Here is a 20,907-nt window from a genome sequence, read left to right on the forward strand (position 1 = left end):
CACCTCAATCATGTATTTTAGTACTTGATGCACGTTAGCGTGTTAGCTTTTTTATATAGTTTTACAGGGATATACCTCAGAGTCATATACGTTTTGGTACTTGATGTATGCTAGCCTTTTTTTTAACATTTTACAGGTATACTCCCCAGAAATATTAATTTTAGTATTTGACGTTTACTGTTAGCATGCTACCATACAATAGCTTTTTTTGATATTTTTGCAGCTATACAATTCTGAGTCATATTTTGGCACTTGCTGCTAACTTTAGCATATTAGCTTTTTTAGCTTTTTTTACAGGGTAAAGTAGGAAAACAGCCGTCCACGTATAAAAAATGGGGTTTAACCTGAGGCCGTTTGTCTCCTCCTGCTAGAGGGAATGCTTCACATTGCACCAGCTGTTGTGGACATCTGCTTTACCGTTGATTGCCAACACACAAAAAAAAAAAAGGTAATGATTTTAGCGTGTCCCTAAGACTATATCTGTCACATTACTCAAGCCCTGGAAAGGCAGCCTAATGATGACGGAGTAAGTCTTCATTCATGAGGAAAATCAGGAATCCTCCATGCCAGCACTCCAACTTTCCTACATTCATCAGGACATGCACACCTGACTCTCCTCCCTCCCTTTTTGGACAGGTCGGCATACGAGAAAGGCAAACAATCTTTCACACAAGTGACACGTGTTTGGAAGGAGGAGGAGGCTGGGTCGAGGGGTGGGGGCGTGCTTACCGAGGCTTCTTGGTAGTCTGTGACCTCCATTTGCTGCCGAGTTTCCCTCATCATCTGAGACAGAGCAGTAAAACACAAATATTGTTAAACATCCTGAAAGGCCTACTAGTGCTCTCTCTATGTCACTTTAATAAAACCATCGGAAGTCTTTGAACGCACCGTCGTTCGTTCACATGTACAACTTTCCGTCTTTGTCTCTATTTGTCCAGCAAACCTTTTATGCTGTGGGTGAATGCACAAAGGTGAGCTCTGTTGATGTTATTGACTTGTGTGAAGTGCTAATCAGACTGTTACTTTAATAAAACCATCGGCAGTCTTTGAACGCACCGTAGTTTGTTTGCATGTACAACTTTCCTTCTTTGTCTCTTTTTGTCCACCAAACCTTTTATGCTGTGTGTGAATGTACAAAGGTGAGCTCTGTTGATGATATTGACTTGTGTGGAGTGCTAATCAGACTGTTACTTTAATAAAACCATCGGCAGTCTTTGAACGCACCGTAGTATGTTTGCATGTACAACTTTCCTTCTTTGTCTCTTTTTGTCCACCAAACCTTTTATGTTGTGCGTGAATGCACAAAGGTGAGCTCTGTTGATGTTATTGACTTGTGTGGAGTGCTAATCAGACATATGACTGTCACTTTAATAAAACCACCGGAAGTCTTTGAGCGCACCGTAGTTTGTTTGCATGTACAACTGTCCTTCTTTGTCTCTATTTGTCCACCAAACCTTTTATGCTGTGCGTGAATGCAAAAAGGTGTGCTTTATTGCTGTTATTGACTTGTGTGGAGTGCTAATCAGACATATGACTGTCACTTTAATAAAACCACCGGAAGTCTTTGAACGCACCGTAGTTCGTTCACATGTACAACTTTCAGTGTTTGTCTCTATTTGTCCACCAAACCTTTTATGCTGTGCGTGAATGCAAAAAGGTGAGCTCTGTTGATGTTATTGACTTGTGTGGAGTGCTAATCAGACATATGACTGTCACTTTAATAAAACCATCGGAAGTCTTTGAACGCACCGTAGTTCGTTCACATGTACAACTGTCCTTCTTTGTCTCTATTTGTCCACCAAACCTTTTATGCTGTGCGTGAATGCACAAAGGTGAGCTCTGTTGATGTTATTGACTTGTGTGGAGTGCTAATCAGACATTAGAATGTCAATTTAATAAAACCATCGAAAGTCTTTGAACGCACCGTAGTTCGTTCACATGTACAACTTTCCGTCTTTGTCTCTATTTGTCCACCAAACCTTTTATGCTGTGCGTGAATGGACAAAGGTGAGCTCTGTTGATGTTATTGACTTGTGTGGAGTGCTAATCAGACTGTTACTTTAATAAAACCATCGGCAGTCTTTGAACGCACCGTAGTTTTTTTGCATGTACAACTTTCCTTCTTTGTCTCTATTTGTCCACCAAACCTTGTATACTGTGCGTGAATGCACAAATGTGTGTTCTGTTGATGTTATTGACTTGTGTGGAGTGCTAATCAGACATATGACTGTCACTTTAATAAAACCACCGGAAGTCTTTGAGCGCACCGTAGTTCATTTACATGTACAACTTTCCGTCTTTGTCTCTATTTGTCCACCAAACCTTTTATGCTGCGCGTGAATGCACAAAGGTGAGCTCTGTTGATGTTATTGACTTGTGTGGAGTGCTAATCAGACATATGACTGTCACTTTAATAAAACTATTGGAAGTCTTTGAACGCACCGTAGTTTGTTTACATGTACAACTTTCCGTCTTTGTCTCTATTTGTCCACCAAACCTTTTATGCTGTGCGTGAATGCACAAAGGTGTGCTCTGTTGATGTTATTGACTTGTGTGGAGTGCTAATCAGACATATGACTGTCACTTTAATAAAACCATCGGAAGTCTTTGAACGCACCGTAGTTTGTTTACATGTACAACTTTCCGTCTTTGTCTCTATTTGTCCACCAAACCTTTTATGCTGTGCGTGAATGCACAAAGGTGAGTTCTGTTGATGTTATTGACTTGTGTGTAGTGCTAATCAGACATATGACGGTCACTCTAATAAAACCACCGGAAGTCTTTGAACGCACCGTAGTTTGTTTACATGTACAACTTTCCGTCTTTGTCTGTATTTGTCCACCAAACATTTTATGCTGTGCATGAATGCACAAAGGTGTGCTCTGTTAATGTTATTGACGTGTGTGGAGTGCTAATCATATTCAATGAAATAAACAAATAACATGAACAGACTGTAATAAAATACCTCCAGCTTGTACATGAAACACTCCTAATGTTCTGCATTGTTATCCAAATAGTCCGTTACTTGCCATCATACTCATGGACCTCAGAGGTTGTGAGCTAACCAATGTGAGTAAACAAATAACGTTAGCGATGAAACATGACTGTAGTACAGTACTGCAGGGAAAACTATGCAACAACGCATCCTGGGACCAGGACCCTGTTAAGGGTCTACATACAACCATTGAGCTGATTTTGTAGACTTAACATAGCTTCAAATACATTTGAAAATGTACATATCACCCATTAATGCTCATAATTAGTCAAATCATGTTCAGATGATCGCGACTGGACTGTTCAGTTTTGTCTTGGAAGGCATTTTGCAGGCTTTATCAGTCGTGCTCATTGATTACTCTAGATTGGTCAGATCTAGTCCCACTAGTAGGACTTGCGTTGGTCAGAGCTAGTCCCACTAGTAGGACTTACGTTGGTCAGAGCTAGTCAGACTAGTAGAACTTAGGTTGGTCAGATTTATTCCGATTAGTAGGAGTTAGGTTGGTCAGAGCAAGTCCCACTAGTAGGATTTAGGTTGGTCAGAGCTAATCCCACTAGTAGGACTTAGGTTGGACAGATCTAGTCTGGTTGGTAGGACTTAGGTAGGTCAAATCTAGTCCGACGAGAAGGACTTGGTTTGGTCAGAGCTAGTCCGACTAGTAGGGCTTGGTTTGGTCTTAGCTAGTCTGAATACAAGGGGTTAGGTTGGTCAGAGGTACGTATTCTGACTCGTAGGCCTTAGGTTGGTCAAATCCAGTCCGACTAGAAGGACTTGGGTTGGTCAGGGCTAGACCGACTAGTAGGAGTTAGGTTGGTCAGAGCTAGGCCCACTAGTAGGACTTAGGTTGGTTAGATCTAGTCCGGTTAGTCAGATTTAGGTTGGTCAGATCTAGTCTGGTTAGTAGGACGGACCTAGGTTGGTCAGAGCTAGTCCGACTAGTAGGAATTAGGTTGGTCAGAGCTAGTCCCACTAGTAGGACATAGGTTGGTCAGAGCTAGTCCGGCACATATGACTTGGGTTGGTCAGGTCTACTCCTGTTAGTAGGAATTAGGTTGGTCAGACCTAGTCTAGTTAGTAGGACTTAGGTTGGTCAGAGCTAGTCCCACTAGTAGGATTTAGGCTGGTCAGAGCTTTTCCCACTAGTAGGACTTAGGTTGGTAAGATCTAGTCCGGTTAGTAGGAATTAGGTTGGACAGATCTAGTCTGGTTGGTAGGACTTAGGTAGGTCAAATCTAGTCCGACGAGAAGGACTTGGATTGGTCAGAGCTAGTCCTACTAGTAGGGCTTGGGTTGGTCTTAGCTAGTCCGACTACAAGGTTAGGTTGGTCAGAGGTAGTCTGACTCGTAGGCCTTAGGTTGGTCAAATCCAGTCCGACTAGAAGGACTTGGGTTGGTAAGAGCTAGTCCGACTAGTAGGCCTTGGGTTGGTCAGAGCTATTCCGACTAGTAGGTCTTGGGTTGGTCAGAGCTAGCCCGACTAGTAGGATTTGGGTTGGTCAGGGCTAGACCGACTAGTAGGAGTTAGGTTGGTCAGAGCTAGTCCCAATAGTAGGACTTAGTTTGGGCAGATCTACTCCAGTTAGTAAGACTTAGGTTGGTCAGATCTAGTCTGGTTAGTAGGACTTAGGTTGGTCAGATCTAGTCCGACGAGTAGGACCTAGGTTGGTCAGAGCTAGTCCAACTAGTAGGAATTAGGTTGGTCAGAGCTAGTCCATCTAGTAGGACTTAGGTTGGTCAGAGCTATTCCGGCGCGTAGGACTTAGGTTGGTCAGGTCTACTCCTGTTAGTAGGACTTAGGTTGGTCAGACCTAGTCTGGTTAGTAGGACTTAGGTTGGTCAGAGCTAGTCCAACTCGTAGGACTTAGGTTGGTCAGAGCTAGTCCGACTCATAGGCCTTAGGTTGGTCAGCGCTAGTCCGACTCATAGGACTTAGGTTGGTCAGAACTAGTCCGGCGCGTAGGACTTAGGTTGGTCAGGTCTACTCCTGTTAGTAGGACTTAGGTTGGTCAGACCTAGTCTGGTTAGTAGGACTTAGGTTGGTCAGAGCTAGTCCCACTAGTAGGACTTAGGTTGGTCAGAGCTAGTCCGACTCGTAGGACTTAGGTTGGTCAGCGCTAGTCCAACTCATAAGACTTAGGTTGGTCAGAGCTATTCCGCCTAGTAGGACTTAGGTTGGTCAGAGCTAGTCAGACCCGTAGGACTTAGGATGGTGAGATAGAGCTTTGAGTACCTTGAAGGTAGAAAAGCGCTATACAAGTATAACCCATTTATTTATGTATTATATAGTCCGACTACTAGGACGTAGGTTGGTCAGATCTAGTCCAACTAGTAGGACTTGGGTTGGTCAGAGCTACTCTGACGAGTAGAACCTGGTTGGTGAAAGGTAGTCCGACTAGTAGGAGTTAGGTTGGTCAGAGCTAGTCCGACTCGTAGGACTTAGGTTGGTCAGATCTAGTACGGTTAGTAGGACTTAAGTTGGTAAGATATAGTCCGGTTGGTAAGACGTGGGTTGGTCAAGGCTAGTCCGACTCGTAGAAATTAGGTTGGTCAGATCTAGTCTGGTTAATAGGACTTAAGTTGGCCAGATCTCGTCCGACGAGTAGGATTTAGGTTGGTCAGATCTAGTCTGATTAGTATGACGTAGGATGGTCAGAGCTAGTCTGACTCGTAGGACTTAGGTTGGTCAGATCTAGTCCGGTTAGTAAGACTTAGGTTGGTAAGATTTAGTCCGGTTTGTAGGACGTGGGTTGGTCAGAGCTAGTCCGACTCGTAGAAATTAGGTTGGTCAGATCTAGTCTGGTTAATAGGACTTAGGTTGGCCAGATCTCGTCCGACGAGTAGGACTTAGGTTGGTCAGATCTAGTCCGGTTAGCAGGACTTAGGTTGGACAGATCTAGTCTGGTTAGTAGGACTTAGGTAGGTCAAATCCAGTCCGACGAGAAGGACTTGGGTTGGTCAGAGCTAGTCCGACTAATAGGACTTGGGTTGGTCTTTTCTTGTCCGACTACAAGGTCAGGTTGGTCAGAGGTAGTCTGACTCGTAGGCCTTAAGTTGGTCAAATCCAGTCCGACTAGAAGGACTTGAGTTGGTAAGAGCTAGTCCGACTAATAGGACTTGGGTTGGTCAGAGCTAGTCCGACTAGTAGGATTTGGGTTGGTCAGGGCTAGACCGAATAGTAGGAGTTAGGTTGGTCAGAGCTAGTCCCACTAGTACGACTTAGGTTGGTCGGATCTACTCCGGTTAGTAGGACTTAGGTTGGTCAGATCTAGTCTAGTTAGTAGGACTTAGTTGGTCAGATCTAGTCCAATGAGTAGGACCTAGGTTGGGCAGAGCTAGTCCGACTAGTAGGAATTAGGTTGGTCAGAGCTAGTCCAACTAGTAGGACTTAGGTTGGTCAGAGCTATTCTGGCGCGTAGGACTTAGGTTGGTCAGGTCTACTCCTGTTAGTAGGACTTAGGTTGGTCAGACCTAGTCTGGTTAGTAGGACTTAGGTTGGTCAGAGCTAGTCCAACTCGTAGGACTTAGGTTGGTCAGAGCTAGTCCGACTCATAGGCCTTAGGTTGGTCAGCGCTAGTCCGACTCATAGGACTTAGGTTGGTCAGAGCTAATCCGGCGCGTAGGACTTAGGTTGGTCAGGTCTACTCCTGTTAGTAGGACTTAGGTTGGTCAGACCTAGTCTGGTTAGTAGGACTTAGGTTGGTCAGAGCTAGTCCCACTAGTAGGACTTAGGTTGGTCAGAGCTAGTCCCACTAGTAGGACTTAGGTTGGTCAGAGCTAGTCCGACTCGTAGGACTTAGGTTGGTCAGCGCTAGTCCGACTAGTAGGACTTAGGTTGGTCAGAGCTAGTCAGACTCGTAGGACTTAGGGTGGTCAGATAGATCAAGTCCGACTAGTAGGACGTAGGTTGGTCAGATCTAGTCCAACTAGTAGGACTTGGGTTGGTCAGAGCTACTCTGACGAGTAGAACCTGGTTGGTCAAAGCTAGTCCGACTAGTAGGAGTTAGGTTGGTCAGAGCTAGTCAGACTCGTAGGACTTAGGGTGGTCAGATAGATCTAGTCCGACTAGTAGGACGTAGGTTGGTCAGATCTAGTCCAACTAGTAGGACTTGGGTTGGTCAGAGCTACTCTGACGAGTAGAACCTGGTTGGTCAAAGCTAGTCCGACTAGTAGGAGTTAGGTTGGTCAGAGCTAGTCCGACTCGTAGAAATTAGGTTGGTCAGATCTAGTCTGGTTAGTAGGACTTAGGTTGGTAAGATTTAGTCCGGTTAGTAAGACGTGGGTTGGTCAGGGCTAGTCCGACTCGTAGAAATTAGGTTGGTCAGATCTAGTCTGGTTAATAGGACTTAAGTTGGCCAGATCTCGTCCGACTCGTAGGACTTAGGTTGGTCAGATCTAGTCTGATTAGTATGACATAGGTTGGTCAGAGCTAGTCCGACTCGTAGGACTTAGGTTGGTCAGATTTAGTCCGGTTAGTAGGACTTAGGTTGGTAAGATTTAGTCCGGTTTGTAGGATGTGGGTTGGTCAGAGCTAGTCCGACTCGTAGGACTTAGGTTGGTCAGATATAGTCCGGTTAGTAAGACTTAGGTTGGTAAGATTTAGTCCGGTTTGTAGGACGTGGGTTGGTCAGAGCTAGTCCGACTCGTAGAAATTAGGTTGGTCAGATCTAGTCTGGTTAATAGGACTTAGGTTGGCCAGATCTCGTCCGACGAGTAGGACTTAGGTTGGTCAGATCTAGTCTGATTAGTATGACGTAGGTTGGTCAGATCTAGTCCGACGAGTAGGACATGATCTGACCAACCTGAGCATGACCTGATGAAGCCTGCTCAAATGAAACGTCTTCTAAGACAAACTGAACAGTCCAGTTGTGATCCATTGGATGCCCCGAGGAAGACAATATAATCCACTTGACTTACTAAGAAGTACAACTGAAATGAGCCGTTCTTTACCTACGGAATCAGAGAGCAGAAGCAGCTGAAGGTCCTCAATGGACGAGATGGGACTGTGTCTAACCAGCTCCACCAGGGCCGCAGGAAGCGGATCCCCCTGAAAAACATACAAACACGTTCGGATGTTATGATTGACACTTAGTCCGACCAATGACTTCACAGAGTTTCACAGTCTAAGACCACGACGTGTCAAAAACAGCCAATGACTGTATAGCCTTTCTGCAGTTCAAGTTAAAAGTGTGGCAAAAATCACTTTGGTATTCCAAGTATGGACTGACATGTAGACTGGCCAATGACTTTACAGAGATTCAACAGTCTAAGACCATGCAACAATGACTTAAAAGTAGACCAGCCATCGACTGTAAAGCCTTTCTAGAGTCAAATATATTGCAAAATAAGTTGAATCCCAGGTATTTCATGTCATCACTGTAATGTAGACCGACCAATGACTGTATTATGTCTCTAAAGTCGATGACAGGTGCAATAATGCCTGACGTGTAGACAAGCCAATGACTGTATAGCCTTTCTGCAGTTAGTCAATAGTGTGGCAAAAAAAAAAACTGTGATATTGCATGTATTGACTGACATGTAGACCGACCAATGACTGTATTATGTCTCTGAAGTCGATGACAGGTGCAGGAATGCTTGACGTTTAAACTAGCCAATGACTGTATAGCCTTTCTGCAATTAAAGTCAATAGCGTGGCAAAAAACACTGTGGTATTGCATGTATAGACTGACATGTAGACTGGCCAATGACTTTACAGAGATTCAACAGTCCAAGACCGTGCAACAATGACTTAAAAGTAGACCAGCCATCGACTGTAAAGCCTTTCTAGAGTCAAATATATTGCAAAATAAGTTGAATCCAAGATATTTTAATGTCATCACTGTAATGCAGACCAACCAATGACTGTATTATGTCTCTAAAGTCAGTGACAGGTGCAATAATGCCTGACGTGTAGACAAGCCAATGACTATATAGCCTTTCTGCAGTTAGTCAATAGTGTGGCAAAAAAAAATCACTGTGATATTGCATGTATTGACTGACATGTAGACCGACCAATGACTGTATTATGTCTCTAAAGTCGATGACAGGTGCAGGAATGCTTGACGTTTAAACTAGCCAATGACTGTATAGCCTTTCTGCAATTAAAGTCAATAGCGTGGCAAAAAACACTGTGGCATTGCATGTATAGACTGACATGTAGACTGGCCAATGACTTTACAGAGATTCAACAGTCTAAGACCATGCAACAATGACTTTAAAAGTAGACCAGCCATCGACTGTAAAGCCTTTCTAGAGTCAAATATATTGCAAAATAAGTTGAATCCCAGGTATTTCATGTCATCACTGTAATGTAGACCGACCAATGACTGTATTATGTCTCTAAAGTCCATGACAGGTGCAATAATGCCTGATGTGTAGACAAGCCAATGACTGTATAGCCTTTCTGAAGTTAGTCAATAGTGTGGCAAAAAAAAATCACTGTGATATTGCATGTATTGACTGACATGTAGACCGACCAATGACTGTATTATGTCTCTAAAGTCGATGACAAGTGCAGGAATGCTTGACATTAAAACTAGCCAATGGCGGTAAAGCAGCCTTTCTGCAATTAAAGTCAATAGCGTGGCAAAAAACACTGTGCTATTGCATGTATAGACTGACATGTAGACTGGCCAATGACTTTACAGAGATTCAACAGTCTAAGACCATGCAACAATGACTTAAAAGTAGACCAGCCATCGACTGTAAAGCCTTTCTAGAGTCAAATATATTGCAAAATAATGTCACGTAAAGTTGAATCCCAGGTATTTCATGTCATCACTGTAATGTAGACCGACCAATGACTGTATTGTGTCTCTAAAGTCAGGGACAGCTGCAATAATGCCTGACGTGTAGACAAGCCAACGACTGTATAGCCTGTCTGTAGTTAGTCAATTGTGTGGCCAAAAAAAAATCACTGTGATATTGCATGTATTGACTGACATGTAGACCGACCAATGACTGTATTATGTCTTTAAAGTCGATGACAGGTGCAGGAATGCTTGACGTTTAAACTAGCCAATGACTGTGTAGCCTTTCTGCATTTAAAGTCAATAGCGTGGCAAAAAACACAGTGCTATTGCATGTATAGACTGACATGTAGACTGGCCAATGACTTTTCAGAGATTCAACAGTCTAAGACCATGCAACAATGACTTAAAAGTAGACCAGCCATCGACTGTAAATCCTTTCTAGAGTCAAATATATCGCAAAATAATGTCACGTAAAGTTGAATCCCAGGTATTTCATGTCATCACTGTAGTGTAGACCAACCAATGACTGTATTATGTCTCTAAAGTCAATGACAGGTGCAATAATGCCTGACTTATAGACAAGCCAATGACTCTATAGCCTGTCTGTAGTTAGTCAATAGTGTGGCCAAAAAAAAAATCACTGTGATATTGCATGTATTGACTGACATGTAGACTGGTCAATGACTTTTCAGAGATTCAACAGTCCAAAACCATGCGACAATGACTTAAAAGTAGACCAGCCATCGACTGTAAAGCCTTTCTAGAGTCAAATATATTGCAAAATAAGTTGAATCCCAGGTGTTTCATGTCATCACTTTAATGTAGACCAACCAATGACTGTATTATGTCTCTAAAGTCAATGACAGGTGCAATAATGCCTGACTTATAGACAAGCCAATGACTGTATAGCCTTTCTGAAGTTAGTCAATAGTGTGGCAAAAAAAAATCACTGTGATATTGCATGTATTGACTGACATGTAGACCGACCAATGACTGTATTATGTCTCTAAAGTCGATGACAGGTGCAGGAATGCTTGACGTTTAAACTCGCGGCTTTTCTGCAATTAAAGTCAATAGCGTGGCAAAAAACACTGTGGTATTGCATGTATAGACTGACATGTAGACTGGCCAATGACTTTACAGAGATTCAACAGTCCAAGACCATGCAACAATGACTTAAAAGTAGACCAGCCATCGACTGTAAAGCCTTTCTAGAGTCAAATATATTGCAAAATAATGTCACGTAAAGTTGAATCCCAGGTATTTCATGTCATCACTGTAATGTAGACCGACCAATGACTGTATTATGTCTCTAAAGTCAATGACAGGTGCAATGATGCCTGACTTATAGACAAGCCAATGACTGTATAGCCTTTCTGAAGTTAGTCAATAGTGTGGCAAAAAAAAATCACAGTGATATTGCATGTATTGACTGACATGTAGACCGACCAATGACTGTATTATGTCTCTAAAGTCGATGACAGGTGCAGGAATGCGTGACGTTTAAACTAGCCAATGGCGGCATAGAGGCCTTTCTGCAATTAAAGTCAATAGCGTGGCAAAAAACACTGGGGTGTATAGACTGGCATGTAGACTGGCCAATGACTTTATAGGTTGTGCATAGACAATTTACAGTGAAAAATCGGGCAGATAAGGTTCGGGTAATGGAACCAGTACTTCTTTGTAGTTGTTGTTGTTAGGACAAATATTCTCAAACTGGTATGCGTCAAATAGTCACTTCCTTATAGTCAAACACGGTGTTACTGTTCAAAATGCGCGGTCAAAAATATGAACTTGTTGAATAAAACCTCGGCCTTGTTTTTAATGAATACTTAGGCCTACTACGCTACTGTATTTTGATGCCGGCCATACTTGGAGAGCCTAGTTTTTTCTCAGGTGGTAAAAAAAGTATGAGAACCACTGCATTATTATTCCATATTGTCTTTAATTGTGTTCTGTAAGTCAGCATTTGGTGAGGAAAATAAAACAAATGCATTATAATAAATGAAAACAATTAAACGCAATGAAATAACGATTTTAAAAAATGGATTGTATTAATTAGAACAGTGTTTTTTAACCTTCTTTTGAGCCAAGACACATTTTTTGCGTGGAAAAAATGCGGAGGCACACCACCAGCAGAAATTACTAAAAAACTAAATTCAGTTGACAGTAAAAAGTCGTTGTCACAATTGTTGAATATGACTTTAAAACATAACCAAGCATGCATCACTATAGCTCTTGTCTCAAAGTAGGTGTACTGTCACCACCTGTCACATCACACCCTGACTTATTTGGAGGTTTTTGAAGTTTTTTCTGTGGGTCGTGTTTTAGTTCTTGTCTTGCGCTCCTATTTCGGTGGCTTTTCCTGTTTTGTTGGTATTTTCCTGTAGCAGTTTCATGTCTTCCTTTTGAGCAATATTTCCCGCATCTACTTTGTTTTAGTATTCAAGAATATTTCAGTTGTTTTTATCCTTCTTTGTGGGGACATTGTTGATCGTCATGTCATGTTCGGATGTACATTGTGGACGCCGTCTTTGCTCCACAGTAAGTCTTTGCTGTCGTCCAGCATTCTCTGTTTTAGTATCTTCTTTTAAATATTTAGGATTTTTAATTGACGACCACTTGAGTTTTAAGGAGCACATTCAGTATGTTGTAAAAAAAACCTGAAACTTTTACTGGGATTTTATTATAGAAACAAGTCTTGCTTTTATTTTACTGTGAAACAGAAATTGGTGGAAACAACCTTTTTACTTGTAATTGATGATGGAGATGTGTTCTACAATTTGTTGTCCCCAAAGTAAGAACTGAACTGGGCAAGAAAGCATTTTCAGCACCGAAGGCTTGGAATAACCTACAATCCAATATTCAACTTCAAAGCCTAGTTACATTGAATGAGTTTAAAGCTTCTGTGAAAGGACTGCAGTCTACCTTGTCTGTATGCATATATGTTATGTGAGCAAGTTTTAATGTTGTAAATGTGATGTTTTATGTGTTATTTACTGTTTTTAATGTAACCTTGCTGCTGCCCTCTTGGCCAGGTCTCCCTTGGAAAATAGATCTTTGATCTCAATGGGATTTTACCTGGTTAAATAAAGGCTAAATAAAAATAAATACTTTGCAGCCAGTTCAGTTGTAGTTTCATTCTGCATAGCCTTCCCTAAGTTTCAGTGCCTTTTCTTACACTGCAAAAAGTCAGTGTTCAAAAACAAGAAAAAAAAATACAAAAATGAGGGGTATTTTACTTGAAATAAGCAAAATTATCTGCCAATAGAACAAGAAAATGTGGCTTGTCAAGACTTTCCAAAACAAGTAAAATTAGCTAACCTCAATGAACCCAAAAATAGCTTAAAATAAGTATATTCTCACTAATAACAAGTGCACTTTTCTTGGTAGAAAAAAAGAGACCTTTTTGCTCAATATGTTGAAAAATATTCTTAAATAAAGTAAATGCTAGTGCCATTATCTTGACATAATGATATGCGCTCGGCATTCCATTTCTTGAAACCAGCAAACTTATACTAAAAACTAATTTATTGTTCTTAATGGAAAGGCAACAAGGCGAGCGCTTGTTACTCTCGGGGTCTCCTAGCCGCTCAGGCAAATCATGTTGTCTAAAAATGCATTTTTCCATGGATAACATGACATCATCGCGCCAAGTGCGTGCTCTTTCAGTCAATTCGTGCGCATATATACAGCCCGGCCCCCGGCAAAAAAATGTTTTATTGTAATTTTGAAGAATTCATCTGAATGTGTATGGACTATTTCTGTTCAAAAATGTTAGAAATGTCACATGTTAAATGTTTAAATATTAACTGTCAGTTTACTGTACTGTGCCAACTGTACTACTATATGAGTACGTATTTTCTATTGTTTCATTGATAAATAAAACAGCAACGTCAATTTGGCTGTCATCTGTTTTAATTATGAGACACAATTGTGTCAAAGTCATGATTTTTTTTTCATGCTTGAAATAAGAAATTATTACGTTAAAAAAGTAGTTTTATACTTGTGAGTGTTGATGACACAACAGTTGATATTCTAGTTTCAAGCATGTTTTACTCAATATAGGTCATCAGATCTCAGCAACAAGCTGTAATATCTTACTGAGATCATTTAGGACCAAAACACTTAAAACAAGTAAAACACTCTAACATAAAATCTGCTTAGTGAGAAGAATTATCTTATTAGAAGAAAATAAGCAAATATCACCCTTATTTGAGATATTTCATCTTACTTAGATTTCAATTTTTGCAGTGTAGGGGCACTCACCTTTTGTTTATTTTTGGTTTAAGCAATAGTTACCTTTTTACCTGCACCCTGCCTCCTGCTGTTTCCGACATCTACAAAGCAATTATCTACCTGCTGCCACCTACTGATATGGAAGAGTATTGCACGGTTACTCTGCCGACACTCAACAACAACAACACATCATTTGCAGACTATAATTACTGCTTTGCAAAAAATATTTTTAACCCAAATAGGTGAAATTAGATCATCCACGGCACACCTGACTGTATCTCACGGGCGAAAAACAGTTAGAATAACACTGAATTATTCCTTTTACCGCCAGCATTGAACCAGCGTTGTAATCATGAGCTGACTGTGGGTTTAACCCCCCCACTCATTAATGGGCGAGAGAGGGGTGGCGATGGCGGCTGAGGGGGCCGAGTATTAACCAAAGCAGACACACAATGGTCACTAAGAGCCGGGTGAATGACTATTGGCGTTGTGTCCTCTCATCTGCTAACATTTAGGGGTCAAAGGAGTCAGGAAGGAGCCAGGAAGTGGGGGATGGAGTGATACGGAGAGGAGAAGAGAAGGGAGGCAGGCGCCTGTCAAGAAGGAGGGATAATGGATGAACAAAAGGCGGGTTCGAATGGACAGGGATAAGACGTGGGTCGCAGCGCTTGCTCGCACGGGTAAGAATGCGGCGGAGTGGCTTTGTTTGCCGCGTGGAAATGATGTGGAAGTCGGAGAATAATCGAAAAATACAAATATGACGTTTTCCAAAAGTTTGTGCACTTTTCGTTCACGAACCCGAACACAAACAATATACAATTAATTGTGCTGTATTTAAACAGAGGGCCGCAAAAACAGGTGTCATACACCATACTTGCCAACCCTCCCGGATTTTCCGGGAGGCTCCCGAAATTCAGCGCCTCTCCCGAAAACCTCCCGGGACAAATTTTCTCCCGAAAAACTCCCGAAATTCAGGCGGACCTGAGTGACGTGTTGACAACACACAACAACATCGTCTACCGTAAAGCAGTTCGTCTGCCGTAAACAGCAATGTCGTGACACTTTTAAACAGGACAATACTGCCATCTACTCAGGCCCGGCCCTAACCAATCTGGCGCCCTAGGCAAGATTTTAGGTGGCGCCCCCCCCCCCACATCGGCAGTGAAGTGTATATACTCACAAGAAACCGAATAGCTTTGTCTTTGACCTTTTTTTTTTTACTTACAACTATACCTAATATATAAAGGGGTGGAAAAGTGACTATTACCTGCAGGGCAAACATTAGCTAACCAGAAGGCAATAACAATGTAAACAAAAAACACCTGCTTAAAAGATCTAATACAAATGTCCCTGAGGAATGTAAGGTGGGAGTACTGTAATTGCCGAACGTTACATTATTATTTTCCATAACAATTTAGCCCCCTCCACAATATTAACCCGACGTTAAAACAGAACTAGCTATTTATTGATTAGCAATTGCCGAATCATGTAACATTAGCTTAATGCTAAAAAGCCAGGTTACTATCACATTCTGTAACAGACAAATAATTTCATGTAGGCTAACGTTACCTACCTGCTACCTCTGTCTTTTCTCGTTTCTCCTCCTCTTCTTTTCTCTTTTTTCTTCCCTGGGCACCTGACAGTTTTGGCCGTTTTGACATCTTGTGTTGATTTTTTGATGTGGTGACGTCCAAAAAGAGTCATGATACGGGAAGGGAGGGGGCGCACCGTGCGGGGGTTGGGGGGTGGGGGGGCGTAATGTTGTAACAAATAATATTTCTATTAAATAGGCTTTACTTTGCATTTTAATTAACGTGGGATTATTTTTTGTATTTAGAAATAATAGTACCAACTTTTTTTTTTTTTTTTCTCCAACATTTGTGGCACTGGCGTGGCGCCCCCTGATGGACGGCGCCCTTAGCATTTGCCTATACGGCCTATGCCACGGACCGGCCCTGCATCTACTGTACATGCATATGTGACCCACCCATAATGTGTCACATTTTTGTGTTGATTTATTTATTTTATTTTGTGGTTTGAATTCGTTTTTGGAGCTGTCATTACACATTTATCAATATTCACATTGGTCAGTAGGGGGCAGTAGGGCGTTTCTTCCCAATTGAATGCTATCACCTGCAGACCGGAAGTGTCTTGTCATACTGATGAGCGCGACCAGTCTGTGAACAATTGAAACGTCCTGTGTGCTTTTTCCTCCTGTATAACAGGTTAGTTTTGGTGAATCAACTCACTGAATAATATCCATGTGATCTTTATAAGTTTAAGTACACATTCTGATGGTGGAGCCTAACTCTAAAGTGTTTGTGAGTTGTAGTTTGTAAATGAACACTGAAATTCAAGTATTTATTTTATTTATATATATATATATATATATATATATATGTATGTGTATCCAAAAAATAGTGCTCGATACCGTAGTATTGCGCTCTACTACGGTATCGAGCACTATTTTTTGGATAACCTTATTAAGACATATATATATATATATATAGCTAGAATTCACTGAAAGTCAAGTATTTCTTATATATATATATATATATATATATCTTAACCACGCCCCCGACCACGCCCCCCGCCCCACCCCCGACCACGCCCCCGCCCCCACCTCCCGAAATCGGAGGTCTCAAGGTTGGCAAGTATGTCATACACAAGTAGAATAACAACATAAAAACAGTAGCGGTCACACACTATATTTAAAAGTATCGTATTTTTGGAGTATAAGTCGCACCGGAGTATAAGTCGCACCTGCCGAAAATGCATAATAAAGAAGGAAAAAAAACATATATAAGTCGGCTAAACTATGAATAAAAACTGCGACTTATAGTCCGAAAAATACGGTACTAATTAATTACAGCACACTGGAAAAATCAAAGTAAGATGAAATATCTCAAATAAGGGCGATATTTGCTTATTTTCTGTCTGATAAGATCATTCTTCTCACTAAGCAGATTTTATGTTAGAGTGTTTTACTTGTTTTAAGTGTTTTGGTCCTAAATGATCTCAGTAAGATATTACAGCTTGTAGCTGAGATTTGATGACCTATATTGAGTAAAACATGCTTGAAACTAGAATATCAACTGTTGTGTCATCAACACTCACAAGTAGGGATGTCCCGATCCAGGTTTTTGCACTTCCGATCCGATACCGATATTGTTTTTGCACTTCCGATCCGATACCGATACTGACCGATACTGACCGATACTGGCCTATCCGAGCATGTATTAAAGTTTAAAGTTATTTAGCCTACTTAGTTGTCAGAATCATGTTGAAAAGGGTTTTAGTACTCTTGATAACAACTAGCCAGCTGAATTAGGGGAGTTTGAATAATACACAATGGTTGGTAACAAGAAACTGACCTGTTTATTCAAGGATAAACACAAAATAGACAAAATTATACATGACAAACAGAAATGGCATCATTGAAATAGGGCTGGGCGATATGGCCTTTTTTTAATATTGCGATATTTTAAGGCCATATTGCGATACACGATATATATCTCGATATTTTGCCTTAGCCTTGAATGAACACTTGATGCATATAATCACAGCAGTATGATGATTCTATGTGTTTTGATTGATTGATTGAGACTTTTATTAGTAGGTTGCACAGTGAAGTACATATTCCGTACAATTGACCACTAAATGGTAACACCCCAATAAGTTTTTCAACTTGTTTAAGTCGGGGTCCACTTAAATTGATTCATGATACAGATATATACTATCAGATATATACTATCATCATAATACAGTCATCACACAAGATAATCACATTGAATTATTTACATTATTTATAATCCAGGGTGTGGAGGGGGGCGCCAGATGTAAGTGTCAAAAAGACAGCCAAAAGAGTTTGATATGAGAATAAATCTAAAGTTAAAATATAGGGTAGAAATGCACCCATTTGCAGGAAACGTAGTCTTCATTTTCAACATTTTCTTTCAAGGCTTGCATGTCTACATTAAAACATTCTTCTTCATACTGCATTAATATATGCTACTTTTAAACTTTCATGCAGAGAAGGAAATCACAACTAAAAAAAAATCATTATTTTTTTCATACTGTGTTGATGTGGAAATGTTTGCCTCGGCATTCTGATGGTGTGGACGTGTGGCACCGAATGGAGATAAGCGTCTCGACAGACGTTACAATATTTGAACAATGATGACGAAAACTGTTTTCTCTGTCGTGTCCGTGTGTCGAAAATTGTTATGCGCTTATTTTTTTTATTTGATTTTGTGCGTGGCATAGATTTTGCCGTGCGCAGAGGACGTTTGAGCAGGCGCGCACCTTAGCGGCTGCGCTAGCATCACAGCTAACGTTAGCCATGCCGCTACCTCGCTCTCTGCTGGGAGAGGACGTATACGTATGTGACGTATGACGTGACAGTATGTGACGTATGTCGTGACAGTATGTGATGTGTGTAAGAAGGTGCGCTCGCTGTCTGTGAGAGGGAGACACAGGAAAGAGTGAGAAGAGCCTGTCGTGTAATGCCAGCAGCTAAAAGCAACTGCGTTAGAATCCACAGACATGTGGATGTGTTGAAGGTGTGCTGGAAAATGCGGAACGGAGGTTAGGGAACAGCAGAAAAGTGGAATGTATTACCGTATTTTCCGCACCATAAGGCGCCCTGGGTTAAAAGCCGCGCCTTCAATGAACGGCATATTTCAAAACTTTGTCCACCTATAAGCCGCCCGGTGTTGTAAGCCGCATCTAACTGCGCAAAAGGAATGTCAAAAAAACAGTCAGATAGGTCAGTCAAACTTTAATAATATATTAAAAACCAGCGTTCTAACAACTCTGTTCACTCCCAAAATGTACGCAAATGTGCAATCACAAACATACGTATATCAACATGGACAGAGCTGCGTGAAAAAAGCCACCCGGCCTCTTCGCGTAAACTTAAACTTACCTTAACCACTCGCTCATCTTTTCTTCATCCATCCCTTCGAGTTAGCTTTTATGATGACGCCGGCTGGAAAGGTCTCTTTTGGCAAGGTCTTCCTTTTGAATATCACCATGGGTGGAAGTTTCTGGCCATTAGCATGGCAAGCTAGAACCACAGTGAAGGATGACTTCTCATTCCCTGTGGTGCGAATATTCACCGTACGTGCTCCCGTTGTATCCACAGTGCGGTTCACAGGAATATCAGTTGCTGTGAAATAGTAATCCGTGTGCGGATGGAGAGATTGCGTCTTTTCATGAACCGGATCCCTGACGCTTAGTAGGAGCCATTTTGTGGTCTTTACAGATGTAAACACACAAAGGAAATGAAACGTACGGTATATCCGCGCGCTTTTTCTTCTTCTACGCGGGCGGGTGGTTGCTTACAGTAGAAGAAGAAGCGCTTCCTGTTCTATGGGGGCGGGTGCTTACCTTGGCGGTTGCTTGCGTAGAAGAAGAAGCGCTTCCTGTTCTACCGGGAAAAAAGATGGCGGCTGTTTACTGAAGTTGCGAGATCGAAACTTTATGAAAATGAATCGTAATATTAATCCATATATAAAGCGCACCGGGTTAAAAGCCGCACTGTCAGCTTTTGAGTAAATTTGTGTTTTTTAGGTGCGGCTAATAGTGCGGAAAATACGGTATTTAAATCGGTGCGTTGGATAACACGGACCGGAGTTTTTTTTTAAACTGGATCTGGATCGGCATTTTCCCATGCCTTGCCGATACGCATTTTTTTGCGAATATCGGCGGCCGATCCGATCCAAATATCGGATCGGGACATCCTTACTCACAAGTATAAAACTACTTTTTTAACGAAATAATTTCTTTATAAATCATGATTTTGAAACAAATGTGTCTCATAAAATAAAACAGATGACAGCCAAATGGACTTTGCTGTTTTATTTTCAATGAAACAATAGAAAACACGTACTCATATAGTAGTACAATTGGCACAGTACAGTAAACTGACAGTTAAAATTTAAACATTTGACATTTCTAACAATTTTGAACAGAAATAGTTCATGCACATTCAGGTAAATTCTTCAAAATTACAATAAATAAAAAAGTATATATGTATATATGCGCACGAATTGACTGAAAGAGCACGCACTTGGCATGATGATGTCATGTTATCCATGGAAAAATGCATTTTTAGACAATATGATTTGCCTGAGCGGCTAGGAGACCCCGAGAGTAACAAGCGCTCGCCTTGTTGCCTTTCCATTAAGAACAATAAATTATTTTTTAGTATAAGTTTGCTGGTTTCAAGAAATGTAATGCCGAGCGCATATCATTATGTCAAGATAATGGCACTAGCATTTACTTCATTTAAGAATATTTTTTAACATATTGAGCAAAAAGGTCTCTTTTTTTTTCCACCAAGAAAAGTGCACTTGTTATTAGTGAGAATATACTTATTTTAAGATATTTTTGGGTTCATTGATGTTAGCTAATTAGGGACCGCAATGTCCCTTTGGGACAGAGGACCCTATTGTAATTGTAAGGTTTTATTATTATTATTCCGCCGCCTCTTTGAGCTGTAATTTGACCCCCTTAACATGCTTCAAAATTCACCATATTTGACACACACATCAGGACTGGCGAAAATTGCCATCTAATAAAAAAACAAACCGCAAAATTCAAAATTACGCTCTACCGCCCCCTAGGAAAAACACAGACAAAACTGCTTGTAACTTCCGGTATGAATGTTGTAGAGACATGAAACAAAAACCTCTATGTAGGGAAGTGATTATTTGATGCATTCCAGTTTGAGAATCACAGTCCTAACAACAACTACAACAAAGTTCTGGTTCCATTACCCGAACCTTATCTGCCCGATTTTTTACTATAGATTGTCTATGCACAACCTACAAAGTCGTTGGCCAGTCTACATGTCAGTCTATACACCCCAGTGTTTTTTGCCACGCTATTGACTTTAATTGCAGAAAGGCTATACAGTCA

At 41.1% G+C, this 20,907-nt stretch overlaps 1 protein-coding gene across 1 annotated transcript in view; it reads right to left on the minus strand.

The window, feature by feature from the left end:
• pdgfbb (platelet-derived growth factor beta polypeptide b) overlaps positions 1–20,907 on the minus strand; it is an 82,100-nt gene that overhangs the window by 38,521 nt on the left and 22,672 nt on the right. The window contains exons 2-3 of the mRNA XM_061973357.1: positions 7,943–8,039; positions 730–783 (exon numbers count right to left, since the gene is read on the minus strand). Coding sequence (XP_061829341.1) covers positions 730–783; positions 7,943–8,039 — 151 coding nt within the window. The remainder of the gene's footprint in view (positions 1–729; positions 784–7,942; positions 8,040–20,907) is intronic.

This window comes from Nerophis lumbriciformis, linkage group LG22 (assembly GCF_033978685.3).
Source record: "Nerophis lumbriciformis linkage group LG22, RoL_Nlum_v2.1, whole genome shotgun sequence".
NCBI classification, from domain to species: Eukaryota; Metazoa; Chordata; class Actinopteri; order Syngnathiformes; family Syngnathidae; genus Nerophis; species Nerophis lumbriciformis.